This window comes from Platichthys flesus, chromosome 23 (assembly GCF_949316205.1).
Source record: "Platichthys flesus chromosome 23, fPlaFle2.1, whole genome shotgun sequence".
Taxonomy (NCBI): domain Eukaryota; kingdom Metazoa; phylum Chordata; class Actinopteri; order Pleuronectiformes; family Pleuronectidae; genus Platichthys; species Platichthys flesus.
The window spans coordinates 3167394-3185184 of record NC_084967.1 but is presented as its reverse complement, the minus strand read 5'-3'; the positions used below and the strand labels follow the sequence as shown (position 1 = coordinate 3185184).

The 17791-nt window shown below is 43.0% G+C and overlaps 2 protein-coding genes across 2 annotated transcripts; one reads left to right on the top strand and one right to left on the bottom strand.

Moving 5' to 3' along the window:
• Nucleotides 1–127: 127 nt before the first annotated feature.
• rint1 (RAD50 interactor 1) lies at nucleotides 128–10729 on the bottom strand. Its single transcript, XM_062383159.1, has 15 exons — nucleotides 10467–10729; nucleotides 9830–9955; nucleotides 9487–9602; nucleotides 9113–9286; nucleotides 8442–8582; nucleotides 7437–7629; nucleotides 6966–7076; nucleotides 6445–6670; nucleotides 4807–4944; nucleotides 4467–4561; nucleotides 3934–4038; nucleotides 3182–3402; nucleotides 2642–2822; nucleotides 1568–1686; nucleotides 128–611 (listed from the first exon to the last, which is right to left on the bottom strand). Exons 1-15 carry the CDS (start codon nucleotides 10698–10700, stop codon nucleotides 398–400), a joined length of 2394 nt encoding a protein of 797 aa, XP_062239143.1. The 5' UTR covers nucleotides 10701–10729; the 3' UTR covers nucleotides 128–397.
• Nucleotides 10730–14748: 4019 nt separating this feature from the next.
• LOC133949156 (prolactin-like) lies at nucleotides 14749–17117 on the top strand. Its single transcript, XM_062383357.1, has 5 exons — nucleotides 14749–14871; nucleotides 15104–15313; nucleotides 15527–15634; nucleotides 15798–15977; nucleotides 16674–17117. Exons 1-5 carry the CDS (start codon nucleotides 14749–14751, stop codon nucleotides 16866–16868), a joined length of 816 nt encoding a protein of 271 aa, XP_062239341.1. The 3' UTR covers nucleotides 16869–17117.
• Nucleotides 17118–17791: the final 674 nt, after the last annotated feature.

The window sequence follows — 17791 nt, the reverse complement described above, 5'->3', positions numbered from 1 at the left end:
TAATTCAATGCATTGTACAGATGTACTATTTTAAAGTAGATATTTGCTGAAAATAAGTACCTGAAAATAAATCTACTTTGTTGAATCCCACCAATTCCTTTAACATAAAAAAACACTAAGTCTTAGAAAATGTCACTATTGCAGGATTTAATACATAATATTTCAGACGAAGCACAATTGTTAACAATAACTGTGTTGTGGTTTACTTCAGTCAACTGAGGTGACAGGTAAGTAGGTCCCCCCCCTACAAAAAGTGCAACATAATAATCATACTGTCTGAACAGCCCAGCTTTACATAACTGAAAAATATTAAACGTCTTCTTTCCAAAGATGGTTAATATTTAATAAGAAATATTTTAATATACACCAACATAAACCTCCAAGGGCTGAGGAAATCTCACTGTCCAGGCCAGGAGGCTCGGAGGTTGAGGAGAATGAGCACGTCGCACGGAGCCAAGCAGTAAACCCCCAACTCATTGAGCGCAGACTCGGGCGAGGGATCCTCTGCACCTGCCCAGGCCTTCGTCGTCTCCTCAGACTCTTTGAGGAGGTTCCTTAGCAGGATGGCAGAGCCCACGTTCAGGCACAAGATGATACATCCCTCCTTCACACTGTGGACAGAGAGCGGACAGAGGCAGAACTAATGAGACGAATGTGTAGGAAATGTCAGCCTCCAGCCTCGGTTTACCTGGTTTTCAGAGCAAGATTGGCCAAAAGATTAAGATTAAGATGCATTTATTTGTCCCAAACACATGCACAGACATGCACAGGCACACTCATGCAATTGTAGGAAAATTTAACCTCTGCTTTGACCCATCTGGTGCAGGACACACAGAGCAGTGAGCAGCCATGTACAGCGCACGGGGAGCAGATGTTGGGGGAGTAAGGTGCCTTGCTCAGGGGCACTAGACAATAATGGACAGATCAATCCAGGTTTGTCTTTTTGTTGTTTCTCCGTGGAGTCGAACCAGAGACGAACCAGAGACCTTTTCTGCCCATAGTCCAAGTTTCTGCCACTAGTCCACTGAGCAAATGACATCACAACAGTGTTGAAGTATTGGCTGGGATTCTGACGAGGTATTTCACCAGCGAATGTATTTTCTGTGGTGGAGGAGAGGCGCTTCCTTTAATGCTGACTATGAGCTTTTTAAATTTGCACAACTGACATAGACAACACAGTAGAGGAAAGAAAAACTAAAAATACATGCTCCTTTAACTATTTTCCCTTTCTGAAAGCAATGCATCTGGCTCTTTAGCTGCCACAACTCTCTAGTTGTTGGGATCGGCAGAATCTGTAGTTTGTCCATATGAGCATGAGTGGTACCAAATATTATCTATTGTTATAATAAATGTTATTATATTATCAAATATTGACAAGACTAGCTTCATTTACAACTTTAATATTATATATATATATATATATATATATTAATATTTAATTTGTTGTACTTTTTAAATACCTTCTTATGTACACCATTACCAGAGCTGCAGACATGAGACTAAATAATATAAGAGTTAAGCCTTACACGCATTTGTATGTTCTAATGACACACACAGACACACTTACTGCTTAAAGAAGTTCTCGGGTCTTTTGCAGTAGTGTCCAAACAGAGGAAACAGGTTTCTGGTCATGTCGAACTGAAGCTGAGCGGCTCCGCCATCGCTGAAATGATTTGACAGGATCACCTGAGACACAGGGAGACACATGGATATAATGAGGTCAGTGTCACTGCACAGTCTGAAAAACACACATATCAGCAGTTTCATGGCAAACACTTAATGAGAGACAAAAAACTGTTATGGAGGAATTGTGGAATAATTATCAGTTAATTTAAGTCTGTGTTCATGAGGTTGAGCACATCTCAGCCGCTGTGGCTGATAGCAGGGAGGCTGTCAGGGACAGGACTGTTGTGTGCACCAATAACCACAAAGTGTCATCAGTGAGGCTGCTGGAATTCCACTGTTACAAAAAGATAAAACAATCACACAGGTATTTCCTGAGCTGACTGTCAACCCCTCAGCATATAGTCTGAAGTTATAAAGAAAAGGGATCGATCATGGTTTTAACAGTGGGGATGGATGTTTCAAATTGAAAGCAGTCTCACAATGAGCTAATTAAAACAGATGGTCAATTGTGATTTGACAAAAATAAAGGTCACGTGACACATGCAGTTCCAATACCAGTGTGTAATATTCACATATATTGAAGAAACAGCCCGCCCTAACTTTAAGCTTTGCATTTGGTGCTTCCTTCCTCCTGTATCGCTTCACGAGATTGTGGAATGTTTGTCATGGCATTTGTCTCGGTTTCAGAAATGTTACAGCCTGAGTCAGATGTGTTTGTTTCAGATTTGTTATTGTACTTTCAGGTAGATTAAAAGGGATTTCTAACAAAGAACAGCCAAACTCAAAGTTATTTACGGAACATTTACACATGATTTATGAGCTTTATAACATTTCTGATCAACATGTCAACATGTCCCCTTGCGATAGCCTTTTATCTACAATCTTAACTGTTCCAGTCGGGCTGGATTGCATGATTTTTAGTTTATTGTTAAATGCTCTGCCACAAAATACAAATCATTAAAATCATAACAGCACAGACAGGGCTGTGGACTTTCAGTGGATATTCATTTCTTACATCCTGGTAGAGAAAGTTGTCGAGTCTATCCGCCAGGCCCTGCCAGGCTAGTTGGAACAGAGTCAGACTCAGGACCTGATGAAGGTTCAGCAGTCTGTCCCTCACGCACAGCATCATGGGACATGCCGAACTGGACAGGGACATGGTGGACTGGTCATGCGGGGAGGGTAGAGACAGCCACCTAAAAAAAGTAAAAGCAATAAGAGTAAATCTGTTATTTTTGGCCAGAGGTCAGTGAGATAACTAAAACAAATCTATAGGTAGGAAATACAAAGAAATACTTACTTTTCATTAAATACAATACAAACAGGATTAAGGCTATAAATTAATAATCTGAAAAACAGGTTTTCCACAATGCTTAAAACAAAAACACTGAGGTGATCTGGTTATTTATCTATCTTCTGATTTATAAGTGTTAAAAGTGCTCATCACAAAAATATCTTTCTGTCCCTTTAGATGTAACTCCATTAAGAACGCTAACAGCATGAACCGAAATGTTCCCTCCACCCAACACTAATATTTAATGTACTCATGTCTTACCTGTCGTGAGAGTATGGTTTGGCTTTCTCTGTGATTTCCCTCATGGTCCATTCCAGGAGTCTTCCCATCATATCTCCCTTCAGGCGATCCAGCAGCGCTAACAGCCCCTCGAACAGAGATCCCTCCAGAGAGGCCAGACGGCCCAACTCCATCACCCCGAGGTCTCCCAGCACCCCCTCGTCTCCCAGTGACACCGCCGCCTGCTGCAGCTGGAGGAAAAACTGGACAAAGAATAAAAAGAATTGTCAACGCTTAACTCAGTGTAGATCTTAAGCCGAAAATCATGTGAGGGTGTGTTTCCATAGAGATCGAAAGGACTGATACACAAATTAAACCTGTTCTTTAGTTTTTGTTTCAGCAAGAAAACTTCATATCAAATGAAGATTCTACAAATTTCGGACTTTATTTTAATCATGTTCAATTCTTGTTTTGAAACATAACATTTGAAATGTTTGGCGTCTTTAATTCAATTATAGATTTGTAAAGTCATATATATTGTATGAGTTTAGACAGATGCTGGTGTAAACTGTAACTTGATTGGTTGACGAAGGTGTATAACTGCAAGGCCATACTTCAATTTTTCAGGTAAAATCTGCATTAACTTGAGGAAATGAGAAAACAGCATCTCCAGTGGTGTGATAAACAAATTATACAATGTATTACTTAACTTCAAACTGAATATTCCTTTTGGATGCGAGCGTTTAAAATGCATCAATAAAATAGATATATTTAATGACTCAAACTCAACACACCACGTTATCTCCCCAGTCTCCCAGGATGGTGGAAATGTAGTTGACAGCATTGAGGATGGCACAGTAACGGGCACCGAGTGGACAGCGAGACTCCTCTTTCATTACCTGGGGGGGAAAAAGAATACCACCACTGGTTCATCCATCTACCTTTCACCCTTTCTCTCTGTAAATAGTTCCACAGAGCGCATGTAACACCAAAAAAACTTGCACAATAAAAAATGCAACAAAGTGACACAGCAGAAGAATATTTTAGAGCATAAAGACAGAAGTTTACAGATTCAGTTTCTTTCAAAACACAGCCTACTCAAAAGCTGTTTTCAGATATGAGCTCTGGACAATGTTCAAAAGGCAAGTTTACGTTTCACCTATGAAAAACATAGGAAGGAGAAGTTCTGAGTCAGAGGACAATTAATGGGGAAAGAGATTTTAGCACAAGCTACACAAGCCTGGGTCCACCATTTCCTCAGTTTTTTTCATTTTAACCAAGAGCCAAGTGTCTTTCATCACTACTGAGTGTTTCTTGTTGTTATTACCTGGGTGAGTCGTATGCGGAAATCATCCACCAGCTCTCTCTGCAGCCCCAGAAACTTCAGCTGTGCAGCATGACAGGGTAAGGCCCGGTACCGCTCTGAGTACAGCAAGACAACAACAAAAACTTGTATATAAACATCCTGTGTGGCTTAAAGATATCCTGGGAAGTTTTCATGAGTAGTAAAGATGCGCATTCAATGGTTTCTTCTTTTCACAATATTAACACTTGGTGGCACCAAGGCAGAGAGAAGAAATTTATTTTTAAGTTGATGTTCATGTTGGGCAATTAATAACACATACGATTAATACATTTACACATTATCTGAAGATCAGTCGTCTCACCAGTGATGACCTGTAGCAGAGTCATGAAGGTCTCTGCACAATCTGGCGCCTTAAGCTCGTCCATATCACTGATGTCTTTGTACTGAGAGCTCCACGCTCCCTCGACCGACAGCATGGCGTCCATCTTCTCCACTGCCACTGTAAACACAGAGGGACACAGAGTTAGTAAGAATGCTCTATTGCTCTTCTAAAGCAAACTTACTGAGACCGTGCAGACTGTTTTCTGTTTTGCCAGTGTTACACCTTACAGCATGAATATCCGGACAATACACATACATACATAGATACATATAAGATACAAAACAAATATATACAGATATAGGAAAGTTGCACAGGTTTTGTGGCTCAATTCATTTAGTTTGAAATAGTACAGATAACATTAAAGAACCAAGTCTCTGATGTGCAGGTTTACATCGGTAAAGAAAGCCATCTCCCTTCCTACAACTGGATTTTTTTTAATGGGTTTTTGTGTTCTTGTCGCCGTACTGTGGTGTATATATCTGCCCATATATATAAATATGTCTGTATGTGGTGATTTTCCACAGTCTGAGTCCCCTGCACAGTCTATTTTTGTAATGAACTACAATGTGATCTCCTGATCTCTCACAGGCCTAAAAATGTCTGTTTCAATCTTCACTTCTGATCAGTCACCCTGATGTAGGACAGTGTGCAGGTGCATTTTTTTTAATCTTTGTCATGCATTAGACGCTCTAAGAAAGGCTTTACATTTTTTTTTCAACAGCTTCAACAGTCTTCCACCCCTGTGCTCAAGAGATGCACTGCTTTTGATTTGCCTGTGTTAAAGAGATTCCATCTTGGTGTTTTAAGATGGGACAGATACTAATGAAGTCAGAGATAAGATCATCATCTGCAGTCAGTGCTGCCTGAGGCATAGACTGTAAATTAAGATGGACAACGCATCTCCACTTCCAACCAAAGTACAAAAAATGAAGCCTAGATGTCCAAGATACAGCTGCTGACCTCTTGTGCTGGTTACATCATTTTGAGCCACAGTCTGCACAGTAGGGATCATGGAGTAGAGAAGCAGTTTTGGGATCCTGACAGCTCGCGCTCTAACAAATGGAAGTCTTAGCTGTCAATCATGACGTTTTCATAGCATTAATTAACTATTAAATCTAACTTATAAGATACATGAACACTTGTGTGATAAAAACAACCTAAACTGACTATTTGAGGAAAATGTATTTGACACATTCTTGGTCCAGGTTCATTAACAGGGTTTATGACCTATACTGTAGCCTGCCACCAGGGGGAAATAAAGAGGATTTGGCTTCACTTGGGAGCTGCCACATCTTTACAGATGGATGATACATTCTATGCCCTGAAGTCGTTTAACCACAGACATTAGGTGTATCTTCCAATCCAGTTCACCTAAACACTGTCTCTCTGCTCCAATCCCACACTAACCTGTATGTATAACACTTATTCAAAATCAATATAACTGTAAATTGTAGTTGGCATAATCACCTGTTAATAATAATAATAATGATGGAATAACTAAGTAACTAAATTACTGTATACTTCTGACAAGGAATCACACTGTTGTGGGAGCGAAAGGAACGCACCAGTCTGGGCTCAAACTCTGCGGTTTAAGTTCCTGCATCCTTGACAACTTACTCTTTCTTTCCACAGTGAGCCACTTCTGAAGGACTGCGTCATCGAGCAGGAGGTGGAGCAGACCGGGCAGCGCCGCCGGGTACGACTGGTTGCTCCGCAGCTCCTTCTCGAACTGCAGCACCTCCTCCACCAGGTGAGAGAGGAGCACGTCGTCGTACAGCAGCCTGGAAGCGTCGCTGGCCACTTTCTCCTGCACCAGAGACAATAGGCCTCGCCAGAGCTCCACCTACACACACACAGAGAGTCATCTGAAAAACCCTGAGAGCTTCCTGTGGTCTTGGTGTTTAGGTGTTGAGAATTAAAATTCCGTTCCAGCGAGAACAAGTGAATCCCTTCATATCTGCTCTCTGTTAACAGAAGGCTATGTGGTCTCTCTCTGCTTCTTAGTAGAGAACACATCTGAGTTATGTACCTTCTCTCGAGGCAAAGTCATTACCATAGAAACACTTAAAAAAAGGGAAATTTCAAGAAAGCTACATGAATAGTTCCAAGAAAAAAAGAAGGAAAATAGAGTAATATACCCTGGCACTGATGGTGGCCCCAGCTCGGTCCAGGATCGGCTGGATCTTCTCGTCCATGAAGGTCGAGCTGTTCCCCATCCACATCAGAACCTGTGTGAGGTACCACTCAGGCTGGAAAGGACAGACACAGGGTGAGTCGAAGGTTCCACAGCTTCACCACCAGACTTTTGTCCTCCGTGGGGATTGTTAGAGTTAAAATTAGCATCCGAGCGAAGTTTCGTGAATTGAGGGGTGGTGAAGAGCTTGCAGGAAGTTGGGGTGTGTGTAGGAACTTTGATGTAGTATGAGTTGTGCAGTAAGTAGGTGCAAGTAGTTTGTACAATATCTCTGAGCACGATGGAAGGCAAAAGTTCTGAACAACCATTATTAAAGGAGGGAAGAAGCTGTTTAAGTGGAGGAATAACAGGACATACTTTCAGACATGTTACATACATGTCTTACTGTATGTGTGCCTGGGTAAGAGAGACAGACCTTGCTGGGAGAGTTGGTCTGTCGATTGCCGTAAAAGTGGTATCTGAATCTTCTGCCGAGCGGCAGCAGCATGATCTGGATGGGCAGACAGAGGGGAGGTGCTTGGGACGGAGGTGTGAAAGAAGAAGACACAGGCGGGGCCGAGGCTACGCCCCGACCAGAGGCCAGAGCCATCTGAGATATGATGTCATCGCTGGAGGGGGGGGAAGTTAAAGAAACAAGCACACAGTGTTCTACACGGACATCGTCCTAAGTTTGAAACTGAATCCTGTGGTGGACCAGCTTTATCTCACGATCTAGTCTCCAGGTACTTTCAATCATCTGTTTGTTCAAAAACACAGTGTAAGATGTGTGTAACTTTTATTGTAGCTACTCCTCATTTAAGAGAATAATGATGATAATAAATATGTTTTATTGTATTTAAGTGGACAAGATGCTAAACCACAAGAGGCACAACCATCCTTCTTATACTGAATTTTTTTTTTTTGCAGCTTTGACATGATTTAAATGTTTAACACATGTTCTTTTGTGAGGAGACAACATTGTATATATAACTGTTACTTGTGTGTAAACATCTAACAAAGGTATTCACCATTACATTTGCCTTTTCTTGTGGACGAACCGGTGATATTCCAAAAGCAAAATCATTAGTGTGGCTAAAGGCTGCAAACTAGAGTTATGTTTCTTCCAGAGCACTACTAAAGCAAATCAGCTGTACATGAATTTATAATCGCTGATCATTTTGTCAGCAACACCTGTAGGCCTGAATATTTATGGATTGTGGCAGCAGTGTACAATTATGTGGGAAATCTTGCAGCTACATGTGTGATCCATGCAACTTTGACCTTGACTTGGCGTCACACTGGCAGGTTTTCTTGAGACGAGAAGAGTCAGACTGGTTGACAGCTGACAGAGAAGCTACGTTTACTCAGATAACCACTCTCTACAACTGTGGAGACCAGAAAAACCATGAAGGTAATAAGCTGTGGGTGTGTAGAAGGATACGAGGTCTGCAGGGCGAGCAGTTGAGTGACAAGCAGCTCCAGCTGGCTGCTGATCTCCTGACCATTAGCCGTGGGCGTCAACGACTGTGTCGGAGGTGAGATGATCGGCCAGTGAAGCTGAGTCAACACTTTCTCAAAATCACTGGGAAAGAATGGAAGGAGAATGATTTAGCTCACATCGTGAAACAGAGAGTGTTGCCGATGGGCACGTAATATAAATCGCTATGTGCCTGACTATGTTTAACAGAAATGGCACAGAATACTAAGGCAAAGCTTGTGTATTTTATAGCATTTCTGTGCTGTGCCACGTTTAGATACCCAGTGACATTATGCAACAATCTAGCATAAGTGTTGGAGGCTTCAATAGAAGGGCTGCTCATTCATTATGAATGGGGTAATGTCATGTTTTGCTCAAATACATTGTGGTTCCATTGCTTTGCTTGTGCTGTAGCAGTTGAGAGAAGCTCTACTTTTCAATCTGGAAAGTAAACCTGGTATGTGTTCATGTGGTTGTGGAGCTCATTTCCCGTGTCCTTCCCTTTAGCAAGGCATTGGCAACTAGCATTGCACATTGGCACCACGACCAGCTATGTTGTGTGTCCTGAGACTGTGATTGTGTCGGACAAGCCTGCGGTCGAGCGGGTGGGTGTTGGGTGGAGGTGCTGTGTTTACCTGGTCAGTCGGTCTTTGAGGATTTTGTGCCAGAAGTGAAGCGTTTCCCGCAGGAAGTCCCGGAGGTGAGTGCATCCGGACTGACTGAGGCCAGCGTCCAGCGCAGCCATGCTGTCGACTGCCCGTATGGCCTCCCACACACTGCTGGTCATCAGACACTGCTGGACGGCAGCACTGCAGACACACAACGCTTCATAAGTGAATGGAGGTGACAAGAACATTTTGCATGTAAGGAAAAAAAACAAACAAAGGAAGACAGAAACTAATTCTTCATTGTTTTGCATTTAAAGACCACCTACATGGCAAAAGTCATTTTAATTTAGTCTCAGAAACTGATTCAGTGTCGTCTTTCCCCTTCCCTGAGTGGACAGTACCTGAGCTCCTCTATATGTTGAAGGCAGCGAAGGTATTTCATGTGTCTCTCGATGGTGTCCACTTGATTAAGGACCTGACTAAGGTTATCCATCCACGGCTGGGCCCCCTGTAGGTGCTAAAAGAAAGAATCAGATGGTTAAAGTGACAGGAAATTATAGTCCCAGCCAGATTCCACCATAATAAAATCATTGGATAGTGACTATTACTAAACAGAGCAGGGTTTGAAAAAATTTAGCAATATTTTGGATCTGGCATTGGGGTGTGGGGGGGGGGACCCACACTTTCCTCTCTGTTTATTGAAATATTGAACATCTGGTGTATTTTCACTGGTGGTGTCTGTACCTGGTGCAGCATGTTGGAGATGAGTCGCTCTCTCTGCTGCAGGTCGTCCAGGGAACATCTCGCCTCCTCAGCTGCAGCCAGAGCTGCAGAGACTTTAGGAGGCACAGCACTGGATACGGTCAGAACCTGGATGACGGAAATCCAACAGTCACATCACACACGGCAATCACAGAGTGTAGTGTCGACAACCGTAAGAACAAAACAAGAGTTATGAAGAACTGTGAAAGGTTAAGGAAGATGCATGGTGCCTACAAAAGGGCTAATAGTATCCATCTAACTATCTATGATTTTTGAGAACATGTGTAGCATAGTAAACACTCTCTGGCTGGATGTAAAAACGTTTTGGTTTGTTTTGAATGATCCTGTATCATTGTTGCACAGTCACAGATCAGACATCACTGAATACTCGTTGAGGTCAAACATGTCAGTAATGTCAAGAAGTGAAAAACAAACTCAGACAATCTTCAGCCGGTATATTTAGTGTCATGAAGGTGACAATAGCCCAAATTCAGACCTGTTTCTGTCTGTCTGGGCTTCACAGGCTCCATCTTTACCTCCAGTAGAAGTGTAGTAAGTACACGTTCCCAGTGGGTTCATGCAGCTCAAGAGAAGACGTGTAAAGGTGTTGAGCTCCCACCTGTTTCTCCAGCAGCTGGTTTTCCTCTGTCAGTGTTTGCAGCAGGTTGCTGACATTCTTCAGGGACTTCAGGTCGCTGCCCACCTCCCTCTGGAGGAAGTCCAGCGCGAAGTCCTCCGCTCCGCCCGACTCGCCCGCACACGATCCGCTGCCTCGCCTGCTCGTGCCCGCTGGCGTTGAAACGCTGTCATTTGGTTTGTTTGCAGTTTGCTCTGCAGCACAGACCGCCGCCATCTTTTCTATGTGATGACACTGTCAACAAACTTCCGGATTATAGAGGGGAGGCGCTCGTTTAATTGCTACGCGTAAGCCGCGGGCGGTCGCGCCGTCTTTTCTTAACCGTGGTTTCTGATTGCTCCACCCATCCTGTACACGCGGGGCAAGCCGATGAAGACACCAAGGGCACCCTTCTCTAAAGCCGCTACGTCGGCACAGGAGAGACCGCTGGTTACACGTCATCACAACAGTGGCGGATCTAAGATCTTTCTTAGTAAGGGGCTACAAAGGGGCCACAATTCATGTCCAAAATCCACGCACTATTCCTTATTCAGTAAGTTGACAATTTAAAGGTTCAGTGTGTAGAATTTAGTGACATCTAGTGGTGAAGTTGCATATTGCAGCTGAATACCCCTCACCTCACCCTCCCCTTCCAAACATGGAAGAGAAAAAGGATGAAAATATGAAGTACAAATACAAATACAAGTACAAGTTACCCATTCTAGGGTAAAGAAAACAACAATTTGTACAATTTAGATGAAAGACACCAGTGAAAACATCATTAGTTTATATTCCATTTTCGGTGAATAGACACCCTCGCTACGTTTAGCAGTCAGCTTTAAGCCTTCCTTTTTGCTAAAGATTACAGTTGGTTCAGGTCTGTCTTGGACCACTTATGCTGATATAGGCCTAGATCGTCATTGATTGAACAATCAGTTTTTTCATTCTTTTTATTCTGCAGCACGTTGAAGCTCTTGTCTAATGTCTGTCGACCTTCCTTCCTGCCCTCACTCTCAGACTCCTCCTATGTCTCCAGTCGCTACCTTGACTTTATCGCCCTTAAAGCAATTTTTTGCTGCTCTTACAAACCCAGAAACTTTCCGCTCCAAAAAACATGAATCAAATCTCCCATCTACTCCCACTTCTGACTCATCAGACCTGAATTAACATTTGCCCGTATTGCCTTCTCAGTAGCCCGAGGCCAGTTCACTCTGGGTTTCCGCCGGTTTCCGCCCATCCCTCCTCCCCTCTCCTTTCTCGGTCAGACTTTTCCAAGAAATCTGGGGCTTCACTGCTGATGACCTTAACTGTGGGCGGCTCAGGAGGTAGAGGTTCCTCCATTACGTGTACCGAAGGGTCCCTGAAGCAACTGACCAAGATGTCAGGTGAGTTTTTGGTGATGAGGCCGATAAAGACGTGAACACAAAGACGTGATGTCCGCAGAAGAATAAATATGGTATACCCTGACTCTGCCGGCTGCACCGCCCCTCATGTGAACACTCATTTCTGCATTGTTGTCTCCTACTGCATTCCGCAAATGCAAAGGACTTCCTCCACAGAAAGTCCCTAACCAATTCTTCGGGCCTCCTCTGGAGTTCAGGTCTGAAAATGGCTTTACACTGCACATGAAGGTGCTTTCAGTGCCACACAGTAACACCACAAACTGTGTTGACATTATTAAATCTTTACTACACCATCTTTTTTAACGAAGCCAAAATGCCACTAAAGGAAATACATTTTGTTGTAGTAGCTGGTTGTCTCTTCACAAAAGTTCTTGTGCTGTAAAAGTTGAGCAAAAGGCCAAAGCCTCTGACGGTGCTGGCCCAGGCATGTACGGCTGTAACAGTCACCCTGTAACTCTGCAGGTCAGTCTGAATGTGACAACACAAGACCATCTGCCAAACAACACTGTGTGTGTGTGTGTGCGTGTGTGTGCGTGTATGTGTTTGTGTGTGTGTGTGTGTGCACGTGCGTGTGTGTGTGTGTGTAAAAACACAGTCACGTGGAGCAGCAGCCTCTGCTCATCTCTGAAAATGTTCACATGCACATACACCTACTGCTGCGTAACACTGTCTCCGCCCCAAACAAATATGCTCAGTCTCATTATATCAAGATTTCTATAGCATATAAAATCACATAATGTTATATAACGACAGTACATACCTGTATGAGCATCCACCCACACTTTTAGTAATAAGCTCATAATAACAGAAATGTCATTATACACATTCACTTACTGGTTCTTTTTCAGTTTTGTCATCTGGTGTAATGAAAGCAACAGCACAACATGCCCACTAGCATGACTCCAGACTTTTAGGCCTGTTTTTCACGGATCTTAAACCCATAGAACATTTCAAACTGAGCCTTTATATTCCAGTTAAATCACGCACATGGTTTTTCTAACGTCACAGTCAACGTCACTCTATTTCAAGCTGCGGCACAACGTGACTTGCTGTTCCTAAGTACTTCTCGTCTGAAAAGTCACCTGACCCAGACTTTACGACTCGCACTAATAGATTTGAATTTCACCCTTTTCAAAATAGATCAACATTGTCCCCAAGGAATCATAACCTTTACTACTGTGCATTCCACTATGAAACTATCAGTCACCTTGTGACACCTGACCAACATGCAGCAACGTGAGTCAGCTGCTTATCACAGGGAGGAAGTGATTCATCCCTCTGGCCTATAAAGCTCCATCATCTGCTTACACAGAGCCTGGAGCGCTCTCAGTGACATTTTAACAGGCTGAGTATCTTATTTCAACCTGGACGGCATATGAACATTAATAGCTCCTGCCGGGTGAACCTCAAGTGTCGACTAAACAAATGTGTTGGATAGAGAGATGATGTAGTGGTATGATGCCTGACTCTGGTGATGTCATACCTCGTGCGGTTCGCATCATAACATACACAGAGCACAGATAAAGGAACCGAAGCACTACTCATTTGCTGCATAGAGGTTTCTTGTAATGCAAAATACGCAAAATACATTATAATAATAATTATACACCCATTTTTAAAGCTTAAGCATTAAGTGCTTTCCAAATTGTTATGGAACATTCAAATTTTGGAATATGAAAGCATATACAGTATATCAACAACATTTAGTCATACATAAAAAAATTGATGTTAAGTGTTATACTGCTAGTGTGGCGACTAAGAAAAAACTTCAAATAAAATTGAGGCTACAAGGAAAATAAGCTAAATCTAGGCAGGTGAAATCTGAATAGACGAAGTAAAGTATAAACATATATACAGTATGTATATGAAATACTTAAGGTCATATAGGTCGAGAATCAATAAGAAAACAAGTAGTATTTCGATTTATAATAAATAATCGAATAAAATAAAATAGATAAAATGGATTAAATTCACCATAAAGGAGGCTGAAACTGAAACAGCACGGCTCCCCTTCATTTTCAGTCTGGTAGCTGTGTGTTAGTGTGTGTGTGTGTATGTGTGTGTGTGTGCAGTGTGTGCGGTGTGTGTGTGTGTGCCTGTGTCTGTGTGTGTCTGTGTGTGTCTGTGTGTGTGGGTGCGCTCGTTTTAGCGCAGTTTCCCAGCATAACGCCAACCTTGTCAGGACCTGTAGACCTCATAAGGGCCAAAACCTGGTCCTATAGAGGTCAAATGTCATTTCTGAGCTCCCGGTTCAGGTTAGACAAAAGTTTGTCCATAATAAATGGAAGTTAATGCAAAGTCTTATTAAGGGCAGCTGTGCAAAACCTGTGTGTCCTTTCAGATACATACAACTATAATTCAGTCAAACTAAACAGTCCTGCAATCAGCCCTCTCTTTAGGATCCTTCTGTGCTTTGCCTTTGAGGCTAAATTGCTTGACTGCTAAACAACACACATCAAATCACAATTGTCATCATTGACTGTGTCCTGTTGTTAGTTTTCTTAATTTTTCAGTTTGAAGTGTCACCTTGACATCATTGAAAATGAAGAGCAGGTCTTCAATGTTTCTTCAAGACTACAATAAAGGTTAAATAAATGAATAAACTGTATATGTATGTATGTACATATATATGTACATACATATATAAAGTATATCATATAATACCTTTCATGTAGCCTCATTCATACATTCACACATACAAACATACTCGTTGTCATGTACGTTTGTGTGTACATGACAACGAGAACAAAGCACAGGATTAAATGAACTCACTCTATGTATTGGTGACCTCTGATTCACAGGTCTCTCCTTGCCCCCGCCCCCTCTCCCTCCCTCCCTCCCTCCCACCCTCTCGGTCTTGGATATTAAAGAGTAAGAGTTGAATGGTGAGCCAGGGACCCTCACATGAAGCAGCGGGGGTCTTTGACGAGAGAAGCCTCCGCTCCATCGGCTCTGACACCAAAGTTCCTCTGCGCCCTGCAGGATGTCTGGAAACATCAGATCAGGTAACTTTCTCTTTGCATGAATGAGGAACCTCCATCACTCTTTCTTACCACCATCCTGCTCTCATCCTGCTCACCTCTCATTTCATACAGCACTTTTTTTTCCCATTTTTCAAACACAAGGACATGACATATCTCAGTAAGAGCAAATTTCGAAGAATGAGCTCTAACTCATCTTGAGGTTTTTTTACTTTTTTCTCAAACTTATTGTATTGTGTTATATTATAATGTGTTCCTTCTGCTGCTCTCTCTCCCAGTGTCTGTGGTGTGGGTGCTCTTGCTCTGCCTGGTGCTCTGCAGGACACTGACCAGCACAGACGCAGCACCTCTCTGCACCAATGCCCAGGCTGGTTGCCATGCTCTCCCACTGGCCAACCTGTTTGACCGGGTCATCCAACACTCAGCCAGGATGCACGGCATTTCAAACGACCTTCACTCTGAGTTTGTGAGTTTTTGGTCATGGGCATTTTTACATTTGGTCAAACTAACTTCTAAACGTGTGAATTGGATTGTACTTACTCACAAGGAAGAGAGCGAGGGAGAGATATCCTCAGCCCCTTGTGATTCTTACTATTCTCATTAATAACCTCCGTACTCGACATTTAGAGGACCGCCGACCTCTGACATTTCATTCTTGCGTTCATCTTTTTCCTCTCAGGAGCAATATTTCCTGCCCAGCAAGAATCAGATCGGCCGGGTCAGTCGCCACTGTCACACTTCGACCATCCTCACGCCAAACGGCAAGGAGAACGCTCAGAGAATGGCGGTAAATTAACCTCTCCCTCCTCGTTTTTAAAATTAGAATGTGGCGTTCTCACTTTCTCTGCATTTCCCTTTCATTTCACGATGTGTGTTGCTTATATTTTCAAGCTCCCAATGTCTACATGTGTTCTTTCCACATCCCGTGACCTGTGCTCCTGTCCCCGCAGAGAGAGGAGCTGACAGAGGTGATCCGGAAGCTCCTGGTGGCGTGGAGAGATCCCCTGTGGCATTTCCACCAGAGCATGGCTCACCACCGCGACTTCACCAACTTCAGCTCCAACAAAGCCCTGGAGATGAGCGACATGGTGCACGAGCTGCGCAGAGGTGTAGAGAAGGTGGCCGAGAAGGTAACGCATGTCTTACGTCAGAGGGAAACGTCAGTGTGTGTGTGTGTGAGTGTGTGTGTGCAGAGCTGGTGTGTCACGTGGCTTGTCAGTTTGCGTAATCGTTGTTAATGACAAAGAACCACAGACGTCATACAGAGGAGGCTGGCGCTGCTCTGGTCACCCTCAGATGACCTTTTGTTCAGACATCCAGCGGCCCTGTACAGACGAAGGAGGACACCACTCTGTTTGTCTGTCTCTTTAGCTTTCCTCCTACCTTTGTGCAAAACTACGCACACACAACGTCCAACCAACCAATGCATTCATTTGACTTTGTTTTTTTGAGTTTTACTTAATAATAGATGGACACAATGAATGAATAAACACAATCAAGATTGAAAACAAGACATCTCAAAAAGATGATTTTGTTTTAATATTTGCTTTTGCTTATTATTATTTAATCCATTCCATTAAAATCAATGAGTCGAGCAAACATCAGACCAATAGGGGGTCGACCTTTGACCTGAGTGTCAGTGGTTCGATTCCCAGCTGCTCCCATTTCACAGATTCTGAACCCAATGATGGCTGAATGGTTTGACAAAATAACCGCGCTTTAAAATGTCCTGAGTGGTCGATAAGATGAGGTTCACTTACTCAGAAATTAGAGCCATGACAGACGCTTCCTCTTGAAAGCTGATGTGTGAATCCTCTCCGCTCCAGATGCAGATGCTGGGCATGATGAGCGACTCTGTCAGCAGCCAGGCTTCTCCCGAGGCGCTGCTGCCGGCTGACAGCGCTGAGTGGCGCCTGATGAAAGACTACGACCTCCTGTACTGCTTCCGCCGAGACTCGAACAAGGTCCAGAACTACTTGAAGATCCTGAAGTGTCGCATTGTTCCGGAGCACGGATGCTGACGGCCAGAAATACTAACGACCACGCTCGACTTCCAGACTCATCAACGCGTTGGGATGGAAATGCCTTAGTCAGAAAGCGCACAAAAAGCTTTAGCTTTGGTTGTGTTGTATGGGATAATAAGTGATACACACTGTATGTTCACTCCTGTCATGAAGTGTGACTGGAACCCAAAGACTCTACCCCCACCCACGGCTTCATGCCTGAGAGCACATAGAGTGTGACCAAACTATGGATGGAATAAGTGTAATACATGTGGTTATATATTCCTGTTGACCTCATATCATGTGTAAATACAGTCAAATCATATAAATCATTTCAAAAACACAGATGTAATGTATTTTGTCATTTCTACAAAAAAGGAGATACTTAGAATAGAAGGGTCCATATATGACAGACTGTAATTAAAGATGGACGACGTTGCAGCTTGGAGTGAAGCCAAAACATCTTGATTATTATGCAGTACAATTAAAAAAAAATCCCACGTCCTCCATGTTAGCAGATGGAGCAAAAAAATTGAAAGGTACATTCCAAATTAAGTAAATTGCTGTTGTGATAGGTAGTTCTCATCACACTGAGGTATGCTCAGGTTTTCATGCAACTGATAGGATTGGTTTTAAATGTTATTTGATGCCATAAAAACGAGGTGTAGTGTCATGGTTGAATTGACTCGCAATTGGTTGAGCATCTGTAGGGACCTTGATGTCACGCCCCCACATAGTAACTATCACTACTGCTCAGGCTATAATGGACGTGCAAAGTGCAAGATGGCAGCACCCGTATACACAATGTATCAGCTTCACTTTTGTACAGTGGGAAGAAGTGGAGAGGCCAAGTGCATCTTTACGTACAGTCTGTCATACAGACACTGCTGCTGCTTCGAGACTGATAAAACACATACGTTTCTTTGTAGACACACTGAGGC